Source organism: Opisthocomus hoazin, chromosome 24 (assembly GCF_030867145.1).
Source record: "Opisthocomus hoazin isolate bOpiHoa1 chromosome 24, bOpiHoa1.hap1, whole genome shotgun sequence".
Taxonomy (NCBI): domain Eukaryota; kingdom Metazoa; phylum Chordata; class Aves; order Opisthocomiformes; family Opisthocomidae; genus Opisthocomus; species Opisthocomus hoazin.
In genome coordinates, this window is record NC_134437.1 from 4,848,520 (window position 1) to 4,874,643 (window position 26,124).

Here is a 26,124-nt window from a genome sequence, read left to right on the forward strand (position 1 = left end):
CCGCCTTCCGGCCGGCGCCCCGCGCAGGCGCGCTGCGGGCGGGGCCGCGCCGCTTCCGGGAGGGCGGGGGGCGATTGGCTGCGGCCGGCGGGAGCGCGCGATTGGCCGGTTCGAAGGGGCCGGCGGCGGCGGCGGGATGGCGGCGGCGGCCGAGCTGGGGCGCGCCCTGGCGGGGTGGCGGCTGCGCGACCTGGATGCGGGTACGGGGTGGGGGGGACAGAGGGGACGGGGACACCCACACCGACCCCCGCTCCCCCCGGTGTGTGCCGCCTCGGCCGGCGTTACCGGGTGCCTGCGCGGGGAGGCCTGACGCCTGACGCTCGGACCCCCTCTCCTCCCTCAGTGTGGGCCAACGCCGCCTGGGAGCTGGACTTCACCGAGACCGAGCCACTGGAGCCCCGGGTCGAGGAGGAGATCGCGGGCGACGGGCTCGGGGCTTTCACCTGGCTCTACCGGGCTCTGTCGCCGTTTGCCGCCGAGGACCGCCGGAACGGGGAGGTGAGGCCAGCGGCTGGGCGCGGGTGCGGCCCTCCGCCGTGCGTTACACCCCACAGCAGAGTGATTAAAAACATCTCTGTATTCTGCACGTGGGGTTGAGCTGCGGTGGCTAACGGTGGCTACCTGTAGGGAGCGATGGTATTGTGGGCTTTCTCACTTCTGCGTTTTTTGCCTCAGAATATCTGGACCTTCTTTGCGGAAAACGACCTCTCCCATCACGCTCTCGTCGCCGTGTTGCACCACTTTGTGCGAGCGGGTCAGCAGAAAAGGGCTAACGCGCAGCAGAGGGTCTGCGCCCTCCACGCGGCCGGGTTGTACTTTTTGCTGCTGGAGATCCCAGGTGAGCGGCGGGACGGGCCTCTGGCCTCGCGTCAAACATCGCTCGGGCGCCATCGGCTTTCTCTCGTTTATAAAACTTCCAGGTGGAACAAGTGGTGGCGTTGGAGCCGTTGGCTTGATCTCCCCGCAGTCCCTGGGGCTCACACTCGGCCGCGGTGCTGAGTGCTGCGCGCTGTTAGGTCTGATAGCAGCTCGGCCTGCTGTCGTGCGGTGGCCTGGCGGTCTCAGTGCAGGTCTGCGTTGCCGTGCGTCCGCTCAGTAGCTCTGTGGCAAGGCCGCCAGAGGAGTCTGAACAGCGCACGGCTGAAATCAGACGTATCCCTCGGGTTTGGCAGTGATTCGCGCTGAAGGCAGAAGCTTACTCCTGTTCCTGCTCTGTAACTAGAGGGGACTTCACTGTGCAGTGCTTTTGCACAGGTTCATTTGTGAAAAGAGAAGCATTTGTTTACAATAACCAGCAGCTGGGGTTTCCAGCGGGCTGATTCCCAGCAGTACCCTTTGCTGTTCGAGGCTAATACGTACTCTGAAGTGGTGCTGGCTACAAGGGGTTGGTCAGCCAGTGACCCTACGGCAGAACATCATCACTGGTGGCATGTCATCCTGACACTGTTTGGCTTTGTCCAAACAATTCTTTTTTCCTCCCCTGAACTCTCTTAGGCTCCCAGGACGATGCCTTTGTCCTGGCCGTCTGTTCGGCTGTCAGAGCAGATGGAGAGATGGCCAGGTGATCTGGTGCTCTCTCCGTACTTTGTCTGGACGATGGCTGATGGTGTCTTTTCTGGGCAGGCAGCGTAGCCAACCAGCTGTTCCATCAAGTGATGTTCGATAAATGCCTTCACACCCTGACAAAAAGTTGGCCTCAAGATCCAGATCTGTTGAGGAAAAGGAAGAAGATGCACGCTCAAAGCTCTCAGACCAATGCAAGAAGAAATAGAAAGAAGGGAAAACCATGCAGGAATGACAATGTAAGATGGTTGTGTAATCTCTTCAGCTGTAAATCTCTAGTAATAAGCAAATTGCTGGCAAGCTGTTTCACTTCTGGGTCAGTGTGATACTCTTCCTCTGTTTCACCCATTTTTTAATTCTTAAACCTTTTATTCAGCGGTTCGGCTTTGCTCTTGATCCTCTACCTGTTATTAGCAATTTCAGAGGTCTGATGATTCAACGTTAGCTGCAGTTTCCTGGCTGCTGACTAACAGAAAAAAAACCAGCTTTTTTGTCTGTGGCATATTGCTAGAAAGCTCAGTACCAGCAGGAGAAACTAATTTATATCAGCATCTACAAGACACCTTCCAGTTACTGTGTGACCAGCTCGCAAATGACATTTGAGTTTCCTTGCCAACTCACTGATAGGAAGTTAAGGGCTAAATGCTTTGGCTGGCGGTACTCAGCTGCCCGTTCTAACATTTATGTGATTTTTTTTAATTTTTTTTTTTTAATGGAACTGAGGATTACGCATCTGAGAGAACATCGGTGCTGCAGGGTTGTGACATGTGAGGGAAGAAGGCTGTAGGCACAATGGGAGTTACCTGAGATGAATTCGGATAATTACATCAGTTCTGGTGGACTTTCTCTTTCAAAACAAGAATAGGCTTTGTTGGAGCTTTCTTTATTTGTACCCAGCTTTCCTCTTTCTGGCTGCTGTTGTTTGGTTTTTTTGCAACTGTTAAGTGTGTTAATTAATCTGAAAGAAAAGATTTAGGATTTTGGATGTGAAATCGTGTAGGACCTAGCCCGAGAACTCTGAAGCACTGCAATGTGCAAGGGAGGTCAGCCAGTGCTGTGGGACAGGGTGGTGCTCTTTCTCTTTTCTACCAATATAGGTGGAAGAGGTACTGGAAGAGGAGGAAGAGGATGAGGACTGTGGAAACGTTTACTTCTCAAGCGACGATCTTCTCCAAGTTCGCAACGCAATCTTCCTTCTTTTGAAAAACTTTTTAAGACTTCTACCTAAGTTCTCCCTAAAAGAAAAACCTCAATGTGTGCAGAACTGCCTGCAGGTAAGAAGATTCAGCTGCAGGAACCTTATATCCCCTAACACAAACTTTTGGCGGATGCGGAGCGCTCCACAGCCACGGCAGTGACGGCAGCCCTGCCTCTCATAGACTGGTGCCCTGGTTAGAGAGTCCACAGTGTCCGTCTTGGAGCAGGGGGTCCCTGCTCCGTGTCTGTCTCTGCCTAGCGCTAGTGCCAGCCAGGCAGGTCGTGTTTTGGGGGGAAGGCTCACGGTGTTCAGCCTGTGGCCTTTGGGGTCTGCTTATGTTCTGCCTCGAGGGAGGTACCATGGTTTGCAAGTTAGGCTCCAGTTCACTGTGGTCTGGCCCCCAGGCGTCCAAGCAGACCTACATGTCTTGCCCTCGTGTGGGTTAGCTGAGCTTGGCTTTCTTTCCTTGCAGATCTTTGTTGGAATGACAAACTTTGAGCCAGTGGTACAGGAGTTCGAGTTTTCAGCAGCAATGTGAGCAAATAATTCTTAACGTTTATACAGTGCTTTGAACAAATTTTACTTGCGCTCAGTGCTTCTGTTGTTGTTATCCTATTTATACGGAAATGAAAGCGGTGATTTCTTTCACTAAAGATGATTAGATTGTGTTCCAGCTAACTAACAGGAATCAAAATTTAGTGAATATTGAATGTTTTCCAGTCAATGAGCATGTTTAGTTATAGTAGCTGTAGTAAACATTTCTCTGATGAGAGATGAAGACATCTCTTTGCCTTCTTTCCCTAGGAATGTTAATGAAGCCAAGTACATTCCCGAGCTGGCCTATCATGGGCTGCGATTACTGTGTTCCCCTCTGCACGGTGCAGAAGATAAGGTAAAAGTTGGAAAAAATCTTGTTTCTTTCCTTCTTTGCACAGCATTTTTCTTGCGCTTTTTTTGCTTTTTACATTACCTTTCTGTTTTTATGTGTGTGCCATGTTTGCTGGGTCACAGGCAAGACGCTTTCTTCCACCCCAGTCGTTATTTACTTTGACTTGTACGATGATGCATTTCGTGATGGTTGAATTCTGCGCTCGAGTGACTCCTGTGGCAAGTGAATCACAGACAGAGGATAGCTGCAGTGGCATTAGATCTCTAGAGCTCGAAAAAGAATTCCAGCTTACTGCCTTTGCCTGGAATTGTCTTGTTCCCTGCTAGGTGGTGCTCCAGCACTGCTTGGTAGCGTGCTGTGGCACGGGGTTGCAGCAGTGAAGCATGATGGGGAAGCGTTATGCGCAGATGGTGGTAAGCAGGGCTGATTCTCATTCAGAGAATGTTCTGTCATCATGGAACATCCAGTTCTACCAGAAACGTGTCTGCAGCTTCACATTTTTATTCTGTTATGTTGTCAAGCACACTGTGTCATCTGCCACTTATCGGTGTGCTGCTCCTGTGGATGGGGCTTTTGAACTTTGGGTGTGACCGTGCTGCTGTGTTTGCGAGTCTCTGCAAACCCGTCTGAGCCAGTCCTGAGCTAGCTAGCCAGGGTATTAGCGGCTGTCTAGTCAGGAAAGCCTGGAGCTTCGTGCGCACTAGCCTGACAGATACCTGCGTGTCTGCCCGGCTTTAGCAGCCTTAGACCTGTGTGTTTCAGCCTCCTTGGTTTCTCGGTACAGCACAAGATTTTCAGAATTGCTGACGTTTGTGGTATCGGGAAGATGCAGTAGCTCCCCTTCTCAGACCTCCCTCATCTTCCTGACCCTCTCCTGTTTGACTGCTTGGTGGCTGTCAGGATAACGAGGCGTGCTGTGGTCCTGAAAGGGTGGTGGGAAGGAAGCTCCAAAAGTTGAAGTGCACATGGGGGCAAAACCATGCATTTAGTTTAAGATGTCTTAAGGGCAAAACCCAATGAATTTCCCCAAATTCCAAACGTTTCGGGTGAATTGGAGTCCACCGCTTTGAAGGGGATCTGGTGATGCTGTCAGGAAGCCCTTCTGAAGGCCTTACTGGACTTGTATGAGAATGTCACAGCTAGGAAAGGTGTTGTGTGCATTAATGAGTGGGTCCTCTTCGAATTACTCTGCTATGACTCATATATTGACGGGTGCTATTATTTGGATCTAAGTTTGTTTGGGTCAGAATTATTCCATGAACCTGGTCAGAATGCTTATCCAAGGGCAAGGGCTCCTGTTGCTACTGAAACGAACCTGAAAATAACCTTTTCTTTCCAGACCCTTCGTTGTGTCTTCCAGCGAATCCTCAATGTCATTCTTATGGTGGAAAGCGGTGCGGGTTCCAGACGCATGGTCCTCGCCATCACGTCGGCTGTGATCAGTGCCAGGAATCAGGCTATAAAATTCATCAGGTGAAGTACAGAGCTCTGGCACTACCCGTCCCGGGTATGTCTGCTCTTTCTTCTGGCATGCTTTCGCTTTACTTTGGGTGATAAAGGGCTGAGAGAAATTGGCACTGGCTTTGAAGTTGTTTGTGCAAATGAGGTTTAATTGAAATGTCTGTAATGGGAATTCACTGAACTTGCTGGCAGAGGGGAAAGGAGGTGCTGTTTGGCAGAGAACTGGCAGTGAGTGGAAGGGACCTACCTTCTGTATTTTGCCTTGTGTTAGTTTTTCAGGTTTTTTAGTTTACTACAGAATACTGTAAAGAAGATAAGATGAACGTGGAGCTCAGTTCTCCTTAGTTCTTTGCTTTCCCTGCTTAAGTATGTGTTTTGCCTGTGTCTCTTCCCCGAGTGTGGTGATCCGTGTGGTTAGAACGTGTGGTTTGTGCAAAGATCCGCAGACAACATGTACTAAGCAGTTTGAAAATGAAGAAGCTTTTCATGTTTCCTTCTACTTGTAGAAAGGTGTTGCAAGAAATGTTTTGTGCCTGCAAAGCCGGGTTAATGTAGAAAGTAAGTAGGCCTGCTCTCTGACAGTATCCTGTTGCACTAGCACTCGTGACTCCAGAACGCGCGCTTTTCTTGACTTCTGAAATGCATTCCAAAAGGGATGTCCTTGACTTGATTTTTTCCTCTGGTATAAACCCAGCCTTACTGAAGTCTGCTTGTTTTTGTTCTGTGCAGTTCTATAGTAGATGAGCTGAAAGAAGTTGTTTTTCCTGTTCTTCGAATATTACTGCAACATATCTGTACCAAGGTATGCTAAGCTTTGTTGCATCTTGAGCTGAAGAACCTATGTGTGGATACATTGCAGGGTCTGTAAGGGTTAGGAAACCTGCGTTCACAATGTTTTGTAAGGAATTGAAAGACTTTCATCACTTGCAAATTTCTTGACAGCCTGATTGTGTTTTGTTCTGATTGTTATGAGAGTTTTCAGACATCTTAAAAATAGTGTCACACTCTAGGAGTATAGCGAGGGTGGACACTTCTCCCCTCATTCACAATTGTTTGTACCCTTCTTTTGACTTTTCCGAAATTTGTAGTTGCTTTTGCCACTGTTTTGATAGAGGAAAATGAGGATTATGGGAGCTCTTTGCCTAGCTAACTGTCTGAAGACTGCCGTGTAGAAATACCGCCTCTGGATTTAATCTAAGGTCCCCCTTTGCCTGGGAGAGTTTGCCATGTGACTGCACGTGAGTGCTTAAGTAGTGACCAAGGAAGCCACGATTGTTCTCCCAGTCCTTGCTGAATGTGACTGTGTTGCCTCATTGAATAGAGAAAGTCCATATCTTTTTACTTAAAGCCCTGAAATGCCGTGCTTGCTTCTAGAGCAGAGCATCGAAATATCATACCATGCAATTGCCCTTGTTTTTTAGGTCCCAGATAAGGCTGAGTATCGCACATATGCTGCGCAGGCCTTGGTGAATTTGCTGAATAAACTCCCTTGTATAGAGTTTGCCGACTTCATCGCTTGGCTTTATAAATACTCACGCAGCACAAAAGTAAGTACCTCTCCTCGATGCTCCAGGGTTCAGATACGGCAGTATTTTGAAAATGAAGGGTTCAGTATCGGTACTGAATAGCGTTGTTGTTACTGCTGGCACCTAAAAGCCAGTAAACTGAGCAGGCAATGCAAGTGTCTTCGCCTACGTAACAGAGCACCTTGTGTGCTTTTTCCTCCAAACAGGTTGCCTACAGAGTGTTTGCTCTTGATGTAGCGTTAGCTTTGCTGGATGTGCCGGAGAGGAACTTGGACAACTCCTTGTCCCTGGATCACCAGATGTTTCTAAAGCACAAGTTTTTAGTACAGGTCATGGTGTTTGGACGATGTTCAGACAAAGCACCCGTGGTCCGTAGCAAAGCTTTAAGCAGCTTTGCCTACTGTCTTGAAATGAAAGCTGCTGCTACCTTGGAGAGTATACAGGACTTACTACAGAGCTGTAAGTAGTATGGATGAGTTAGATGGTGACAATATCTCTTGAACTTTCTGGGGAGTAATTGCTGGGACATAGGAGAACTAATTGTCAGGAACTTAAAAATCTGCACATGGTGTCCTTGTGTGCTGTGTCATAATGAGAAGCAATAGATGAGTCTTGTTACTCGTGACACCTTATATTTGGAAGGGATTTATTCTCGTATATCAGTTCTAAATAGATCCCTCCATGAGATACCTTAGAAGGATATTTACAGACATCAGAAATTTCTCATTGAAAAAAAAAAGTTCCTTCTTGCCTTTTGCTTCTGCTAAGTTGTTCGGTTCACGACTGGCATTCTGAACTCCCTCAGGGGAAGTAAAGGCCAGATGGCACAATTCAGCAGTATGCACATAGCATTCTATGGTTAGATTACTTGCCTAAAAAAATTTGGAATGACAGAATATCTGGAGTTAAAATACTTCATCTAATTTCTTTTTTTATTTCTTTTTTTTGGCAGCCTCTGACTATACAGTATTGGAAGCAAACGCAAACACTGCGAGTTTGATAGTCAGTGCAGAAGGTATGGAGTCATTCTCTTATAGTAAGTCTCAGGCTTTTCTTGGCATGCCGTTTTCTGAAAATATGCTTATCTCTGAAACCTCGGGCATGCATGAGGCGCTCTGTTTAACAGTGAACTGTCTTGCTGGGTGAACATATGACTTTTTTTTCTTAAACGTATAACTTTTCTTTCAGCTGGGTCCAGCCACCCACTGAAGACCTTACCGACTTTCAAAACTATTGAGTTGACAGACAGCAGCAATACTGCTGTGCTTGATGGTACGTCAAAATTGCACTAGCCTTTTTGGGTAACTTTTCAAATCCTTAATTGAAATTAGACTTTCTGAACTGTATTTGTTGATCATTTGTCGTCCATTTATCAAAGAAATTGGAGAGAGCTTTCTGTAGACCTGTTAAAAAACACTTATGGGTGATGAAGGGGGTGGAAGTGCCAGCCGTAAAGAAATACTACTTCCACCCAAGTCTGAAAAATGTGTTTAATCCTGAAATACGGATGTTTGTTTGTACTGATGCAGTGGCAGCACTTGTTGAAAAGCAGGTAATTTATTCTTTCCAGAAAGGATGGTAGTTGATGTGGGATCTAGTACTTGTAGCTCCATAAATTTAAGGGTAATTAAATCTCGTGCTCCAGTGCACAAAGAACTAATATATTTTTCCTACATGAAACACAGCACCTTTGACTAGCACTGTTATGTAGGGAAGAATTCGCTTCTCTGCAGCACCAGGTGTTGGCTGGAGTTGAAAGCAATGTGTGAGGTTAAATGGACTGATGCAGAATAGCAAGCAGCTAGTTCTAATTTGTTGATAGCATGAAATGAGCATGTAAGTTGGCTTTTGTGGCCACGATGTTCCTCTTTGAATCTGTTCCTTTCTTTTCCTCTTCCGTGTAAAAGCTTTTCTTCCTAACCTCTAGGCCTCTGCCAGTATCTTTGCTCTCAGTTCTTGCTCTTCACCTCTCTTGAACTGCTGACAATTTAATACGCTGCTTAGTTCACCTCCTGCATTTGTGTCTTTGTTACATGTCTCATGCTGCTCTTCACATGGGATCTCTCTCCCTATCTCCGTGAGCCAGGCTCCAATCTTCTCCATTGAAAGCTTTCTTTTAAAACATTTTGCTGATAAATTTCATTAATCTGCTCTCTCGGATAGAAATGTCCTCCAGGCCACTTAAGGTATTGTGTATTCCCTGTTTAGTTGCAGACTCCTTGTGGCAGAGGATGCCTGGTTTAGTATCTGATACCCAGCTGAGCATACACTTGGCACTTGGCAAAACAAATTAAGAAAAGAATTGGATGAAAAAGGACTGTCTGGAGCTCAAGAGGATAGCTGAAATACAGTGCTCTCCGAGTCAGTCAAGGTGCATTAGTAAAGCTGTCTGGCACACGCTTGTGTTTGGCTTATGCCTGTGCGAATTTTGCACTTCTGTGAAGACCAAACAGCTCATATTTTAGAAGCGAAATAAATCTTAGCCGAGGATAGTCAGAACGTGCTGAATGCACAAGGGCAAAGATAAGAAGGGTAGGGATAATCTGCAGGGTGAAGTACACACTGCACAGTTACCACTGCCCAACAGTACACAAACATTATGTTCTCTTGGTACTTCTCATCATTTAGAACTCAGGGTTTTTGTTTGGTTGGTACTTTGGGTTTTTTTTTTTCTCTTTTCTGTGTTGTCGTGAGTAAAATCAATGTCAATTGGCAAACTGTGATTATTTTAGCAGATTTGATCACCTTTACAAGAGCTGGACTATTTTAATGGGAAAATCTTGCAATAAAAAGCTTCTGTGCTTTTTCTGTCAAGCTGTTCTCAGGAGGAAGATGCGATTGCAGTTAGCTACCTGTTAAGAAAGTGCAGATCAAAGTCCTTTTGCTTCCTTTGGTAAAAATTTATTTTGAGACTACATTTGATTAGTTCTCTGTGACTAATCCCATTTTCTTAATGGCAACAGAGTGGATCTCCACATGAATCTCTTGAAGTAACAGATCTCCAAATTTGGCGTGTATTTGGGAAATCTTACTTAATGCTGTAACAAATCTAACAAACAGCAATAAATAGAAACCTTAAAAGCAATGGTAAAATGCTTGAAATCAGTCTTGCCAGCTTGTCAGTAGTTCCATTTGAATGATTCAAAAGGTGAGAAATAATTGATTGTGGCTCTGTGTATTTGGTTCTGTGTCATTTAATAAGCTGTCAGCTCGAGTATGTAGTTTTCCTGAGAATGTGCAGAAATAAGTATGAATATGGCTAGGACAAGTAAAATGTGAGGCCTGACATGACATTCGGAGAGGGGAGATGTGTTCTGGTTTCCTTGTAGACTCCTGGGTTGTTCTTTGCAGCTGCCATTCTGCAGCCTTAAGGAGGTGGATCAGTTCATATAAGGAGCAATTTCTCCTCTGTAAAACACAGCAGTCCATATTTTAATACTTTGTGCTGTGTGGAGCTCTGAGGCATAACTCACAAAAGGTTGTAGGCATTTTAAGCTCTCGGCATTCAAGGCTGTTAGCCTGTTGTGGGTCTGTGTTGTATCCATTTGTCTGTGGTCTGCCCTCAACATGCTTGTCGCACAGATGGTGGGGTTACCTGCACTACAGACCTTTGTTGGAACCGTGCATGATTCATCTGGTGAGCTTTCAAACTGTGAAGGTAGCCTAACGTCTTTTCGGTAGAAAAATAAATAGGTCAGAAATATTTTTTTCTATTTGCCACCTGTATCGAATGATTTGGTATATCACTTTCTTTTGGGATATATCCTAAGATATATTTTCAAATGAAAGAACTCGGAAAAATGGTTGGTTTCATTTCCCACCCCTCCAACTTATACCTCATTCTGTATTATTCTGAGTGTTTTTTTAATTGTGCTTTGTTCCGTCCTCTCTTGCCCTCTAAAAGTCTCGGGCAACAAATTGCTGCTCAGTTGAGTTCAGAGCTGTACTTGCCTTGCTGCTGCACAGTGTTCAGTGTGTCCGCGCCGTTAAATGGTGGTGTGGATAATTTCTTTTTATCACGGTTTTGGATAGGAAAAGAAGTCATGGCCATGCTGAGACTGAGAGCTGGGGATGAGAAAACCAATGTGAGGAAATCTGCTCTCCAGGTACAGTCGTTTTTGTGTGCTTCCCTGTTCTCAGTGATTACCCAGAATGCCGTTAAAATAAATAATTGGGCCGAAGTACTGTAGCGAACTGCATGTAACTTTGCCCACCTGTAGTTTCTTGCTGTTCCTGCAGAGTGCCTGCAGGCCTTAAGAAGGTCTTGTTTCCTAGTTCCCAATAAGTAAATAATGCAAGCATCATGATGGAAAATTTTTCTAGTACTCTTGCTGGCATTCTCTTATTCCGTCATTTAGAGAGAGAGGCTCTTTTCAAATGTCAATAGGCATTTCAATTAAGCGACTTCCTCATAAACTGAAGCATATTAGCTGCTTAGTTTGTTTTGACCTTGTTAACAGAGAAATTAGGTTATATCCAGCCTCTTTGTGAGGTATGCATTGCTTTGCTTGTTGCTCATTTTTTTTAATGAAGTCATTAGCTTTTAAAGAGATACGCTTCAATGAAAATATGGTTGTTTTAAAAAACATGTATCTGCTCTTGGCTGCCTTTCTCTGTTAGTCCTCTTCGCTCCAACTCTTCCTAATCAGTTTACACACCTATTTGAGCTTCTCAAGTTAATTGTTTAGGTCTGATGGTTTTTGACTAAAAAAAAAAAATCCCCTCTTCCTTATTACCAGGTAAAAGACATTGTTCGTACAAGAGACACGTTAATTTCAAGGGGAAATTGTGGCATGGGCTCTATCCAAATGCTGTTACGAAGTCGGAATGACTGAAAAGATGCTTTCCGTTTCATTCTGCATCTCTGGTTGCACCCAGTGCTCATAAATGGTTCATGTGATGTTTCACTCGCAGTGACATGAATTAATCTCTAGATGAAGTTGGTAGGGGGTAGATTGTATTTTTGATTTGCTACCCAGCGCGCATGGGCTGTATTCCCAACAGAGTTATGCCAATGTTTGACTTCCAGGTTTTTAGGAACATCCTGAAGCACAGAGTGATCCCTTGTACTGCAGAAGATTTGTCCACTCTTCAGGATCGTTGTCGGGACCCTGCTGTTTCTGTGCGGAAGCAGGCCTTGCAGTCCATAACAGAGCTCCTTGTGGTGAGGAAAAAAAAAAATGAGTTCTTATGCAGACCTCAGATGAGTGAGCTGTGGGTTAAAAGAAGGAGGAAACAGACAAATCTGGTACACTTCAGTTGTTCGTTCAGTGAATTTCATTTCATGACTGTTTTATTTTTTTTTTTTATTACCTTTTGACTTGGAAGTCATGACTCACTCTTACACATACTTGTGATTTATGTAGGATGCTTCCAGCTGTAGGAAACATTTATTTTCCTGGCTGTAGATTTATGTGTCATGGAGAAAATGTTTATGTTGCTGGCCTTCTCAAGTTAAAAAAAATCTGAATCACTGTACTAACATGTAATGTGTAGATGATAGCACTGCAATATTTTTCCTTCTGTTCTATTTATTCACAAAGGGTTAGTAACTTAGGCTTGGAGCATAGGGTTTATATTAAGCAAAGCTCTTTTTTTTGTGAGCGTGTTAAATCATCTGCTGTACAGTTTTATTGCGATACTGTTGTAATTATTTATAGCGTTTCAAAACGAAGGATTTCAGTACTTTAGCAGAAGCACCAGGTAGCTTGATCGGAGAAATGATCAAATACCTTGTGGTGTCAAGGAGAGGCAAGTTCCCTTGTCCCATATGCTGCCACACTGCAGTGCTAGCTGAGCAGTCTGCTGGGGTTTATTAACATTTATTGTCGAAGTTAGTGGCTGAATCTGGAGGTTACTAGGCCTTTGCTGATCTTACCTGTGCATATAGGATCCTATATCGGTTTTAAAATGTTTCCAATACAACGTGTGTTTCAGTCCCACCACAGTAACGTTCTAGTGCAGAAGGCCTGGTTATATGGAGTGGTGCCTGTTGTGATGGACACTGAAAGTTCTGTCCAAGAAAAGGCGTTGGATTGTCTTGATCAGCTCTTGTTGCAACATATAAGATATTGCAATAAATTCAGGAGTGAAGACGGAAATCAGGCTTTAGCCTGGGATCTCCTTACCCTCTTGACTTCCGAAAGCCAGGAGCTGAAGTAAGTGCATTTTTCCCTTCATTCTGGGCTCTGATGGCTTTGCTGTAACAGCCCTTTGTTACGATGCATAAGATGTTTTTATTGCCTTCACTATGTTAGCATTCAGGGACAAAATCCAGTTGTTTGGTTTTTTTAACTTTTAATCCTGTTAGAATATGCAATTTTTCATTTACAGAACAAAATTGCCTGTTGACTGGAGGACTAAGATAAGAGTATGAGTTTATACTCTCCAGCGCTTTCATTCACGGTGTAGCCACAGACCATTAGGTGTCATAGTTTACATATTGGTTAAATGCACGTGCCATCTACTGTGCAAGGACCAGAAACTAAATGTGTTGGGGTTTTTTTTTTTAATCTATTTGAATTCCCTGCTTGAAACAGTCAGTATAAGGGCATATTACTGCTAGAGATACAAGCTATCATGTGAGGTGCTAGTGTTGCTCTGCTGGTTCCTGGGAGAGAGGAGCTGTGGAGCGTGGACAAGCTGGCAGCTGGTGAGCAGGGTGCAGTTTTCCTTTGTATCCGGTATTTTCATTTGCTCTTCTTGTTCCCTGTGCTCTCTCCCTGAACTCGAGCGTTCATGTGCAGGAGTGTTGCATGTCGTTCTTGATGTGTTGGTAGCAGCATGAATATTTAAGTCAAATGGAGGTGTTCTGATGACAGAAGTAAGAGAGGATATATAAAGAAAGAACATCGCCTTTTATGAATTGTGATGTACAATATGTTACTTGTCTTATGACAAATAGAATTATTCTGCCTTTTGCGAATGCTGTGGGAAGAAGCAGAAGAAATGGGATGACACAGAGTATGACAAGGACACAACATTGATTAAAGACAGTTGTATGTTTATTAGTCAACAGGGCAAAATAGCTCAGAAATAGAAAATGAGATACTGGTTGTGCTGCCTTGCCAATCTGTGACAGTGTCAGTGTTCTAATTTGGGCTATTTTATAACATAGTTTGCAGATTCATGGCACCTTCCTCGTGACCTTAGAGTACCTTGCAGCTTGATAAATGTCAGAACTCTTTTAATGTGAAGTGGGTAACTAGGGCTAAATAGAAAAATGAGCAAGTCACAGTGCCTTAACATTACTGTATGCTGTCCTATCTGGGCTATTAAATAACAAGTACTAGAAAGTCTTTGTTACAGATTGCTGAAGTTATGTTTTCTTGATGTGGCATGGTATCAGTCGGACCTTCTGTCTTACTGACACACAGCACTACATCCATGCTTGTATGCCAGGTCTGTAGTGCATCACAGTTATGAACTGAAAGACTGAAAATATTGCTAGTAAAATGTGTAGCAGAAATCCTGACATATTGAGAATAGTGGGAATGCCAAGCAATAGCAGCTTTTTTTTGTGTTGCCTAGTGTGTCCTCGACAGCGATGTTGGATTTTACTGCCAGTGTCTAAGACCAAGTGTTTTGTTTATTCTTTTAACTTACTTTTCTTTTCTTTGTTCCTTGTAGCCGTTATTTGAACAAAGCTTTTCAAATTTGGTCCAGACAGAATAAGTTCACCTCCACGTTCATCAATAATGTCATGTCTCATGTGGAAACGGAGCGTGCTGTACCGGCTTGGATGTTGCTTGCTAAGGTGGCAGGTTCTTCACCCAAGCTGGATTATTCCAAGATCATTGAATCCTGGGACAATGTCAGCAGGTATCTGCGTGCTTTGAACACCCTCCTCCATTCTACGGGAAAGGGATGGGAGTGAAGGGGAGGAGCAAAGCAAGGGAGCGCTTTCTGTCCTTCCAGAGGCAGAGTGCCATTTAACGGCTTGGATCACAGTTCTTTATTCAGGCAATCGGGTCTGCAGCTAGGAGGCAAGAAATGGCCCACAGATTTGTGCAGTAACCAAGTCTTATCTTAAGCTTTTTGAGTTTTCATTTGGTTTGACAGTCTGCCTTAATAATGCATATCCCAGATGAAAGGACTTTTCTACTGTGATTTGGTGTTGTTCCTTAGTGTTAATGTTAGCTTGTCTGCTCTACTGTTTTTCAGGCAGCAGAACGTGAGCGCTGATACGACAGGACATATACTGTGTGTCATGGGTTGTGTAGCAAAGCACCTCCCCAAAAGCACCTGTGAGAGGCTGATTGGTGAGTGGCCCTGCGAAACTGCAGAGGGGGAGGCAGGTTCATACCTTCCATCTTCACAGCTGTTGCTTCTGCGTAAGCAGTTGAAAAGCTCAGAAAATGCTCATTTTATGTGTGCGATCTCCTTTTCAGATAATATCAAGTGCTGGCTGAGGGAGTCTCAGTGTCCCCTGGAGGTGATTAGCCCAGCTGTAGAAACTCTGCAGAAGCTCTGCCATGCGTATGCAGATGTGCCGGAGGAGGCACAGGTGTGACTTAAAATACGTCTTTTAAAATAGCTTGTTTCACGCTTAGCAGGGCTGTCTCTTGAAGGCAGCTTCACTGTCTAGTCTGTTGGTTGATTAGCTCTCTAAACAAAGAGGATCCGACTCCAACAGCAACTTGAATCTGTTCTGCCCAGCTCTCTTGCTTGCTTTACTGCACTTGTGCTGGAGAACATCCTGTAGCTAAGGATGGACTTGTAAGTTATCTCCTTTCTTCAGAAAGACTTCCCCACACACCTGAAAGACCTTGCATTTTCCTTCTGTCAAAGTTTACAGAATTCCTAAAGGAGACCTATTGCTGTGCCTTTATGATAGCACCTAATTGCTAGGATTGGTGCGGTTCAAAGCTATGGGTTTATACTGTAAGATCTGACTGTTCTGTATCAGAGCTGCTGTAGATACACATATTTTCTAGACCTCTTTCATGGGATGAAACAAGGAGTTAACAACACATCTTTTGCACATTTTTCCCTTCTGCCCTTGTTTGTTTTGTGCCACTTCTGTAGTGAGAAGGTGGGCTATTTTTTGCTGGTAAAATAGACGTCTCAGTCTGAGCGCAGTTGCAAAGAAGCTAAAACTGATGCAGGTCTCTTTTGCTAATGATTTATTTTTGTGTGTATGCTCTATACTTCTCTTTCAATATTGACTGATTTATAATAGGCATCGCAATAAAGTTTAGTAAATAGTATGCAAAACTGCACGCTCTGTGCTTCAGAAGCCAGAGTGGGTTGATGGTTCCTGTTTTGTTTTGTTGTTGTTTTTTTTAAATTCACTGTCAGAAAATCCTCCCTTGTAGTTATAGTCACTGCAGTATGTTGGCTTACAACCAAGTGCAGGTGTTCCTGTACGTTGGTCACCTTAGCAGTTCTAACAGCTTAGCTGCCATACAGATAGATGTTTGATTTCTTATGTTACCAGTTGTAGACAGTAGAAAAAGAGAAATGGTGCTTTCTTTTCATCACAGTCTGGTAGACGATAAGCTTTTTTTTTGTCCCCTCCACCCCTTGGAATTTGCTTTGTGCTTTCATTTGAACGGAACTGCATTTTCCAGACAACGTTTAAAAATTCATACAGAAAACCTCAAAAGTGTTGGATATACATGGAACGGTCGCTTAAATCCTTGTTGTTTAAATCTCCGCGATTTCTGTGATGAAGTAAACTTAGGCCTGTGGTTCATTAAAAGCCAGATTCTCCAAGGTGTTTTGATGCTTGCACACATCCTCTGATGTGCAGGAAGAATTTTAAAGCTCTAAGGCACTGTGTGATTGATTTCAATAGGATTTAGATTATTAAAAGCACGTAAGGACTTTCAGATTAGGGATTCAGGTGTGGACAGATATTACAGCTACATTTTCTTTAATTAATAAGTTGCTGAATTAATTTTGTTTAATTATGGAACAGGAGCTGCTCAACCAGGTGTGTGGAGATTTAGTATCCACCTGTCAAAGCTATATTTCGAATATAGTTCTCCAAGAGGATGGAGCAGAGCAGCTGCAAGAAGATCTTTTGGTAGGTTTGGTTCCCCTTGACAGGTTGGTCAAAGGATGTAGATGGACTTGAAATTGGTGTTCCTTAAATTTTATGCCAAGGAGCGTGTCACATAGGAAAATACTGATGTGCACACCTTGCGTATAAGCTCATAATGAAATCTGGCATTTATGGGCCTGGGAGCATATAGCGGTTTTATACATCAGCAGTTGCTTTAAGGATATGATACCTCGTGTATTTTTAATAAAATGGCATTTTTTTTCTTTGCTTTTCCACTCGTATTTCTTAGATGAGCTGTTTGGGAAATAAGTCTGTCAAACACATAGAATGCTTTGAGGAGTATTTCAGTATTATTAGTAGATGTGTGGGGGTTATAGCTTACTAAAACACACGGATGCCCCATTTCTGTTTCAAAGCTTAACCTGCGGTTCTCTAGCCACTGCCTTCTTGAAAGGACTGAGGGAATTTTGAGTTGGTTTTGGAGAAGTACCGTACCGACTCCTGCTGCCTTAATTTGCAGCTCAGCCATTGCCTTTTGACTGCAGTGTTGCTTTTTCTCTGTAGGTGAGACACCTCTTCGTCTTGGGGGAGGCTGCCCAGCTGTGTCCAGCCAAAGTGGAAAAACGCATTTTTCTTCTGATTCAGTCCATTCTGGCTTCTTCTGTCAGCGAGGACCAATGTGAGGCGCTCTCCTTACTGCCTTTCATTTTGCATGTACAGACAACACTGTTTACCAGAATAGCATGTTTTCATTCCTCACCTGTTCTTTCCCAGTGTCTAGCTCTGTAGACAGTGAGGAAATTCCAGCTTCTCAGCCACTATCCCAATTCAGAGGATCAGCCATGCCTGCAGTGGTCAGAGCTCATGCATTCATTACTCTGGGTAAGTGCCATCCTGCAGCAAAAGCGTGCCCTCATGTATTCAATTCCCACCTTTTCTGCTTGAAGTTCCCCTCAAAAGCGGCATCAGTTGTAACAGATAGCCTCAGCGCTCAACGTTTGCGTTGCTTCAGCTCATAGCTTTTAGCAATGCAAATATCCATGGTAACAAGTTGCGCAAACTGTAAAAATACTGCCAGCTATGTGACTGCTTCTCAAGGTGGTTAATGCATTAATAGGGATCAATAATTAGCAACGTCCTTCAGAATTGTATTGTCCTTGTACTCTGAGTTGGTTCCTCTCTGGCTGAAGGATCATCTTGCATGTAGTAAGGTGCTCAACAGAGGATGAAGAAAACTTGGTGCTTTTGATGCAGTTTAGAGCAGAACGACTGCACACAGTTACTGGTTCTCCTTGGCATGAACGAAGAGCGTCTTTGAGAGAAGCTCGGTCCATCTGCATCTCCAGTGTTACAGAGAGTACCAAGCAAAAGGTCTGGTTTTGTAGTACCTCTGTAGTTAGGAACAAGTCTCTTCTCTTGCGGATAGACAGTGTTATTCTTTCCTGAACTGCTTTGGGAAGCTTAATACTTTTATACAGAGCTTAGAAACAGTTAGGGAGAAGTAGTGTTAGAATGCAGGGTATTTTAAGTTGGTTTAGTGATGCTTTTAGAGGTGGGTGTCTCCCTGCTATGCCTATGACAGCTGGGGCTGTTCTTTTTAGCTGCTTTGAATAATACCCTGTACACAGAAATAGTTCGCTGTGAAGGAGGGAATTTGGCACAGAGACCCACAATGTAGGTCTAAGAGGAGTTTGGAAGAACTCCTTGAAGTGTCATTTCTTTGAGAGATCGTGCAGATTGCTCATCAAGTTTCAGCATGTGGTTGTTTTTTTGTTTTTTTTTTTTTATTCCCCTGTTTACTTCCTGATTCCTTTCTTGGCTCATATTGGACTCAAAGGAGGCAGTAAGCTGGGCTTTGGTGCTTAGGAAGAAGAGTATATTCACAGCACTGACAGTCTCGTCCCTGTTTCACAGGTAAATTGTGTTTACAGCATGAGGATCTGGCAAAGAAATGCATTGCAGCTCTAGCTCGAGAACTGGAGGTGTCGCATGATGTGGCTGTTCGCAATAATGTTGTCATTGTTATGTGTGATCTATGTATCCGCTACACATCCATGGTGGACAGATACATTCCCAACATTTCACTGTGTCTGAAGGACCCCAACCCCTTCATCCGTAAGCAGACCCTGATCCTGCTTACCAACCTTCTGCAGGTAACGAGAGGTCCTAAGCATGAATCTGACCACCCGCTTGAGGTACCTCTGTTGTGCTGAATACTGCCAGCCTGTGCAGTGGGTGTATTGCTTGTATCTTGATCAAGCCACGCTTAAGCAAGAAGACTTTAAACTATGTATTTTGTTACTGCTTTTTTTGCTAGCTAGGCAGAAATCATACAGAGGACACAACACAGTTGGGTAATGAGATTATTTTTGGTCAATAGTTACCTCTTTTCTTGTCTCCTCTTTGTTTCTTTGAATTCCCTTCACTTTCACTCCTATATGAATGAATGTATAAAGCATCACAGCACCTTTTTCTCCTGCTGTCTCTGCTTATTGTTCTAAAGATGTAAATGTTGAGAGGCTCGACGTGTTAACCCTCCCAGTGTTCATATGAAGCCACCCGAGGCAGATTTGGAGTGCATTTGGCTCTGAGAACAGTGTTGAAGAGCATGTGTGCCTTGGGATGGGAGAACAGATTTTTCATGTTTCTACTTTTTTATTGAGACCTGTGGTAAACAGAGATGCTTGCTGCTGTGGCATTTATGCTGATTAAAGCATCTTCCAAAACCTTGTCGTCTTCAGGGTTATTTTGTGTACCTCCAGCTGAAGTTGTCTAGCTTGCTCACTTGTCTGATGTACATTCTGCTAGGCTCCGTCAGATATTGTCCTCACTACAGTCTGAAGGTTCACACTAGGTTTTTCCCCAATTCAGGTTGTTAATTTGTTGTCTGCTGATTTTCCTACAGGAGGAGTTTGTGAAATGGAAAGACTGTCTCTTCTTCCGTTTTGTCAGTGTCTTGGTGGATCCAAATCCAGATATTGCCAGGTAAAATACTCATCTGTAAAATAATGAAGGAGTTGAAGGCCAGAGATGTAGTCAAAGGAGTCTCAGTCTTACACCTTCAGCCTGCAGAGAAAAACTTCAGTGAGAGAGCAGCTGATTGTCCCATTAACCTCTTCACTCGTACCGTTGTTCACACTTTAGGGTCTGCAGTGGTAGCAAAGGAGTGGAGAACCTCTTTGGCAGTCATTTGACGGTCCCAATGGAGCAAGCTGTGTGTTCTTGGCTGTCTTCAAAACATGCAGCTCTGCTCTGGTTCTGACTCTCAGTTATCCAGAAAAAAAGGAGTTTTTGAAACAAGCCTTTATGACATCTTTCTCATGGTTTTCTAGTAGGGTCTGTCTTGAGTACTGGTTTTGTTTTAGGAATAGGATTAAATAGTCTCCTTTTTTCTTATATGGCGTGCCTTGTCTTTCCAGACCTGCCACATTTTATAATACTTTGACATGTAAGCAGAATTATGCACAGTGGCTTTAAGTGCACGGTTATAAAGATTTTGTAGGTTTCAAAGTCTCACGCTGCTCTGTGATGTGAGAACTGAGAGTGGGGCAGGTTCCTCTAAGGATGGTAGATGCTGGATGTAGACGAGGTTGGACAGCTTCCTACTTGTTTCTACCTGAAAAGGTCCATCTGAAGATAGGCCATCAACCTATCATTGCTTACTAGTGGCACAGTCACACTTTTCTGCTCAGTGAGTTTTTAATATGTAAAAATGTCTTTCCAGTAGATGGTGACATTGCAACATCATGTTCCTAGAGCATTAGTGAAGGAACACGGTGCTATTTCTTTGGTAGCCTTTTTCTTTGCATCTGCATTCAGTGACTGCATCCAGACAAAAACACAGTCTTCAAGTCTGGAATTGACTTGCAGCTTTTGCAGGACTTTTGATGATTAACTTTTTGCAAAGTACTGTAAATGTCTCGGCCACAGCAGAACTTAAGTTATTAAAATAATGAAAGTTTTGTGCCTGGATTCAAGTTCATATTTATTTCTGTATCTGTTTAATGGCAGAAGAATGAAGTAGTATTGTGGATGCTGAAAATGTCTGTCTCTTCCTGGAGGAAAAAAGGCTTAAAGTCAATAAGCTGATATCCTTGTTCAAGCCGAGATCGAGCTGGGCAAGAATTAAATGTGGTATTGAGGGAGACTCGGCAGAGGAAAACCATCCTCCTGCTTTATGGCTTGTGAACCCTACCCTGTGTTTCAGGGGTGGCTTTTAGAAGCTACCTGGTGGTAAGTTCGTTCTTCTCCTTCCCAGGTTTGGAGAGTTCTGCCTGGTGCATCTCTTGCTGAAGAGGAATCCATTGATGTTCTCCCAGCACTTCATTGAGTGCATCTTCCATTTCAATAGCTATGAGAAACATGAGAAGTACAACAGGTTCCCCCAGAGCGTGCGGTCAGTTGAACACGTTTGTATCTCCGTATTGCTGAATGATAGGATGTCTGGCCACGCAGCTTGCGGTTGCAGCAAAGCGCTCATGGCGCTTATTGTTACGTATGCAGTAGGGGGGAAACAGCTAGGGCAAACAGTGTTAGACTGAGAGGGTCCTGCCTTCCCCTGACACTTCTGGGAGGACTTCTGCATGTAATTTGTGGGACGCTGTGGTATTCTAGCAGGTTTATGGGTGTCAAAAGTGACATTCAAATATTCCTTGCTGATTTAAAGTCTTACTGTTTCTGTGATTTCGCATTATGTGACTTGGCCCTTGAAAAATGTCTTGCTCTACCACAGGGCGAAGAATCTCTTCTCTCTGAAGGGAAAAGATTACAAAGAAAAAAGGATGCATATCTACAAGTTCCTGCTAGACCACTTTACAGATGAGCAGAGGTTCAATATTACAACAAAGATTAGCCACAGCATCCTAGGTAATGGTCTGTCTGTAAAACTCTGGCAAACAAAGAACTGGTGTCTATATAAAGCCATTAGGCTCTCAATCCAGCTGTGTTATCTTCCTGTCTTTACTGACACTGCAGTTAAATACCTCTTATTTCTTCCCTGTGTGTTCCAGCATGCTTTGTGGATAACGTCCTCCCATTGGACCTGGAAGCCAGTGAGCTGCTCTCGGATACGTTTGCAGTCCTTAGCTGCAAAGAAATCAAGCTATCAACGATGAGATCAAAACCCGATGAAGACTTTCAGCCTGATGAAGATGAAATGGCAATGGCCAACGCTGTCATGGAGGTGGCACAAAAAAAGCTCATCTCGCAGGTGAATGGCACTTGGTCTGGTGGGGGAAGAGGGCTGGCTACGGTACTGGGAGGAATTCTGCCTTTCTGTGACAGAGAAACTTGTGCAAAAATTATCCAGGCAACATAATGATGCCAATGACATACTGTGCCCGCAGGCTGCTATTCAGGCTCTGTCTGTAGGTCCACTCTGATGAAGCACTGTGTGTTGTAAAAACAAAACATTACGGCTAGATTTTTTGAAGGATGCTTGTACTTGAGGGGTTGCTTGGAGTGGTCAGAAACACATTTCCTCTGAAGTCAGTGAAGCTATGCCAGGCTAGATTTGTTCCAGAGATCTCTTATTGGTGAAGCCTTTGAGTGTAATAATGTTTTTTGGTGCACCTTTTGGCAATTTGCCTTCAGTGTGAGAACTGATTGCTTAGTGATGTATCTTACGCGACTCCACTTGGGTTAAAAGCCTATGTACCTACGTGTGACATAAGAGCAGGCTTAATTGCGGTAATTCCCTTGCTATGGAGCGATAACTCCTCTCACTTAGGCCATTCATGTAACCACAGAGTGGCTTCTCCTTTATTGCATCGTGTAACTGTTTGTGCCTTGTTCAAACCAAGGTTCAAAAGAAGAACTTTGTAGAAAATATCATCCCAATAATCACGTCACTGAAGTCTTTGATGGAGCAGAAGAGGATCCCAGCTCTAAGGGACCTTATGAACTACCTACGGGTAAGGGAAGTGTTTTCTTATTGGGTTTTTTTTTCCTCCCTTGAGTTAATGTGTTAAATGTGCAACCAGTAATGGAATGAACAGGCTTCTTAGAAGGAAATTTAGAAGGTATATGATGTTGTGACACTGCCACTGTGTTAAATAACGTAGGAGGTGGAGGGATTTTAGATCAGGATCTCACAGTGTGTTACGTGTGAGCCTCCTCAGTGGAACGTGGGCAGAAAGCTTGAATGCTGGAAAGCTTTTTCGCGTTCTGAAGTACAAATTGGAATCAAAACTCTTAGTCTGTTAAAAACACCTCTGCTCTACCAACTGGTATTTCCTTTTGCACTTAAGCAGCTGTGAGTTGAATGGAGACATGAATCAGTAGTCAGGAGAGATTTCTGAAAGAGTTTAAACATTCCTTATTGCTCCAGGAAATGATGCAAGATTACCGAAATGAAATCAAAGACTTCTTTGCTGTGGACAAGCAGCTGGCGGCCGAGCTGGAGTATGATATGAAGAAATACGAAGAGCAGCTGGCCAAGGAGAAGGAGCCCAACCAAGAGCAGGTCTCGGCAGCGCAGGCAGAGGTTGTTGGTGCCATTAACTCTGTCCGCATGCTGTCTCCTCTGCTAAAGTTTGCATACACGTAACACCCAGACTCTATGTCTGTGGACCTTTTAACAGAACAGTTATGTAATGTTCTCATACCTCTTCGCATTTGCTGACAGAAGCTTTCATTTCAGAGATGTTTAATACACTTCGAATGACAACAAACAACACACGTTAGGCAAAGAGGAGCAGTGAACAATTAATGTAAAAAGAATTCAATTTACAGGGAAAACTAAGTCTAATTTGCCACTAGTTGTTGCTTACATGTTGTATTGCTCTCTATTCCCAGAGTGATAATGATGATAAACAGGTCAAAAAGAAAAGAGTTCATTTTGTCTGAGTTTAGGTGTGCACAGACTGGAAACTTAGATCTGTCCTAGTCATGCAGATCCTCTTTTCAAGTCAGTGCAAAGAAATAAGTATGTGCCTGGGTCAGTTGTCCTGAAATATTTTAGGTGCCTACCTTAAGATGAGATGACTTCTACCCTGGAAGTACCTTTCTCTCTCTGATGATTTTAAAAGAGTACCTATATAGAGACCTCTGAACTAGGACTTATGTATCCCATCAAAACTTCCTATTCACTTCTTGTTAAAATTTTGGCTAATAAATTCTTTCTCCCTGGCACCCCTTTACGCCCATCACACAAAGGGGAGTTGTTAATCACACAGCATGTAGGTCTAAGCGTCTTGTATCTAGGGTTTTCTACGCTTGTATTCATTGTTAGACATACACTCTTTTCTCCTGTTTTCTGTAGCAACCTCCATCTTTGGAGACAGCTGTACCTTCTGGTGGCTGGAATAATAATGCGCAGTCTCCCGTCAGTGGGAGGCAGGCCTCAGCAGCTGGATCAAGTCCTTCCTCTTTGCCTTCTGAGTTTACTACACCTCATACTGATGTTCCGAGACAGCCGTTACTCAGTCGCAGGTATGGGTTTCTGTCTATATTACCAGTTATGATATTGTGCGGGGCTATTGCTTTGCTTACCCACTCCTTACTTAGTGGTATGAAAGTCACTAGTGTTGCAGCATAAACTTCTCCATTTCATTTGGTGTTTTAAGATTATGAGGGATTGGGAGGAGACGAGTCTCTCTCCTCATTATATGGATCTCATCCAGCCTTGCAGGAGGAAATCACTGTTCCTGTCATGTTTTTTGCCCTGTAGGCCAGCATCCTTGAGCACACTTGCCATCCTAAACTCTGCCAGGAAAGCAACGGAAGCCAGAAGCAAGCAACGCAGCAAGAGTGTTGGAGGAAGTTTATCAGCTGCATCACTTCCATCAAGCACAGCTAGCAGCAAGCGAGGTAGGAAGCTTCCTGCAAACTGATCTGGCCTTGGACTAGATCTAATTGACACAGCCTGATTATTAGACCCCGAAGGTCTCTGAGTGAATACATTTCTGTCCTTAATTATTTCCTTGTTATTTCTAGTGTCATTTCAAAGCCTGAATCAACAGTCTACTGGAGAAAATTGCATGGTGGGCCGCGCAATCAGCACACCAGAACGTAAGTATAACCCAAAGGAACCCTTTCCAAATACGGCTGAGCATTCATTCTCTGCGAGAGGTAGCAATGCATGGCTCCCCTAAAGAGCAGAGAAAATTAGTTGTTGATAGCTATAGATTATTTATTTATCTAAATGGTTGTAGTAAATAAGAACTGTTTGGAAATTGAAGGTCTCAGATGAATGACGTACAGAGGAAAGGAGAGTCCACTACAGTCTCCATTTACATGTCACAGGGTATCATAGTATGGAGTCAGTGCAGGAGAGCATTTATTTTGGGGTGCTGAAACAACAGAGCTACTGCCCTTTCTTCCATTATCAACTGTGGGGTGCCGAGGAGGCATGTTGTTGTGGTTCCTTAATAGCATGCATTGCCTGAAGTGTGCAAGATACTGTTGCAGAGACAACTGCTCTCCTTAACTCTGGCAACATAGCTTAGCATTTTTAGACTGAATTACAGAACCCTGCTGCAGAGGGAAAGACTCAGGGTCTGGTCCTGTTCAGCTCTAAGATAGGGGGTTCCTGTTGTCCAAACAAAGGATCTCAGGTGGGCTGTGACTTGCTTCTAGAACAGGTAGTGAGCCATGACAATTGCAAGAGAACACAGAGATCTGCTCAAGCGGGATTAATAACCTGCAGTCATTTCTGAGAGAGTGTGTGTGTAATACCCTAAGAAAGAACTGAACTGAGCATTGGAGAAGGAATGATTTGTGTTTTTTTTACTCTGCTGTGGAAATGAAAAGAAAAATAGAGAGAGGAATCTAATACACAAATTGTGGGAGTCTGCTGTGCTTATGTCCACTGCAGATGAATTGCCATCTCACAAAACCTGACATGCAAAAGTTAGGTTTCATTGGAACGCTCTCTGACAGCCCCACAGCATTCTGCAGCGTCGCCTTCTGCACGTGCGAGAGCTGGTTAGAGTAAAACCCAAACAGCGCTGAGTCCCAGCAGTAGATTCCCTTCCTTTATGTCAACTCGCTGCTGAACTCCTTCAGGGCATCTCCGTTGCAGTGTGAACTGGGAGTGTGATGAACACCTTCACGCACTCGGGAGAGCGCTGCAGTTAAGCTGGGAGCATAGCTGAGTGTCTGACGGGCCACCTCTCATTAGGCAGTTGTGAATTGTTGCAGGGAGGGTCGGTGTTCCAGCAGCACAGGTATCTCACTGCCCTCTGCCTGTATCTGTGCAAACACCTGACCTGCACGCACACAGGAGAGCGAACAGCATGCAGCCAGTAAGGCAGTTAGCTATGCGGCAGTCTGCGAATACCTGACATCCACGAGCAGGCAGGAGCAAACCAGCCGCAGCGATGTGCATCCACTGGAAAATCTGACCCTTCTCTTCCCTGTACGCTCCGCTGTTTGGCTAGATTTGTCTGCCTCAATGTGTCTCTTTGCCTGAGCAACAAGCAGTGATCTTTGTGCAAAAAAACGGGGGGCATGTTTTTAGAGAGCAGAATTCTTTAAG

The 26,124-nt window shown here is 44.1% G+C and overlaps 1 protein-coding gene across 5 annotated transcripts in view; it reads left to right on the plus strand.

The window, feature by feature from the left end:
• Nucleotides 1-125: 125 nt before the first annotated feature.
• NCAPD3 (non-SMC condensin II complex subunit D3) overlaps nucleotides 126-26,124 on the plus strand; it is a 29,681-nt gene continuing 3,682 nt past the window's right edge. For 3 of the 5 annotated variants that reach the window (XR_012766110.1, XR_012766111.1, XM_075442308.1), the window contains exons 1-32: nucleotides 126-200; nucleotides 344-498; nucleotides 676-838; nucleotides 1,624-1,802; nucleotides 2,661-2,837; nucleotides 3,234-3,295; nucleotides 3,566-3,653; nucleotides 4,990-5,123; nucleotides 5,841-5,913; nucleotides 6,533-6,658; nucleotides 6,844-7,096; nucleotides 7,590-7,652; nucleotides 7,826-7,909; nucleotides 10,670-10,743; nucleotides 11,667-11,801; nucleotides 12,575-12,795; nucleotides 14,267-14,458; nucleotides 14,801-14,898; nucleotides 15,028-15,143; nucleotides 16,560-16,667; nucleotides 17,211-17,325; nucleotides 17,421-17,528; nucleotides 18,561-18,799; nucleotides 19,552-19,631; nucleotides 20,905-21,042; nucleotides 21,379-21,512; nucleotides 21,656-21,855; nucleotides 22,448-22,558; nucleotides 22,975-23,130; nucleotides 23,908-24,077; nucleotides 24,316-24,455; nucleotides 24,582-24,656. Coding sequence is in view for 3 of the 5 variants with exons in the window: in XM_075442308.1 (XP_075298423.1) it covers nucleotides 137-200; nucleotides 344-498; nucleotides 676-838; nucleotides 1,624-1,802; nucleotides 2,661-2,837; nucleotides 3,234-3,295; nucleotides 3,566-3,653; nucleotides 4,990-5,123; nucleotides 5,841-5,913; nucleotides 6,533-6,658; nucleotides 6,844-7,096; nucleotides 7,590-7,652; nucleotides 7,826-7,909; nucleotides 10,670-10,743; nucleotides 11,667-11,801; nucleotides 12,575-12,795; nucleotides 14,267-14,458; nucleotides 14,801-14,898; nucleotides 15,028-15,143; nucleotides 16,560-16,667; nucleotides 17,211-17,325; nucleotides 17,421-17,528; nucleotides 18,561-18,799; nucleotides 19,552-19,631; nucleotides 20,905-21,042; nucleotides 21,379-21,512; nucleotides 21,656-21,855; nucleotides 22,448-22,558; nucleotides 22,975-23,130; nucleotides 23,908-24,077; nucleotides 24,316-24,455; nucleotides 24,582-24,656 (4,231 nt within the window). In the remaining 2 variants the exon portion in view is untranslated. Of the gene's footprint in view, nucleotides 201-343; nucleotides 499-675; nucleotides 839-1,623; nucleotides 1,803-2,660; nucleotides 2,838-3,233; nucleotides 3,296-3,565; nucleotides 3,654-4,989; nucleotides 5,124-5,840; nucleotides 5,914-6,532; nucleotides 6,659-6,843; nucleotides 7,097-7,589; nucleotides 7,653-7,825; nucleotides 7,910-10,669; nucleotides 10,744-11,666; nucleotides 11,802-12,574; nucleotides 12,796-14,266; nucleotides 14,459-14,800; nucleotides 14,899-15,027; nucleotides 15,144-16,559; nucleotides 16,668-17,210; nucleotides 17,326-17,420; nucleotides 17,529-18,560; nucleotides 18,800-19,551; nucleotides 19,632-20,904; nucleotides 21,043-21,378; nucleotides 21,513-21,655; nucleotides 21,856-22,447; nucleotides 22,559-22,974; nucleotides 23,131-23,907; nucleotides 24,078-24,315; nucleotides 24,456-24,581; nucleotides 24,657-26,124 lie in introns of those variants that run through there. The other 2 variants (XM_075442309.1, XM_075442311.1) reach the window with 2 other exon arrangements.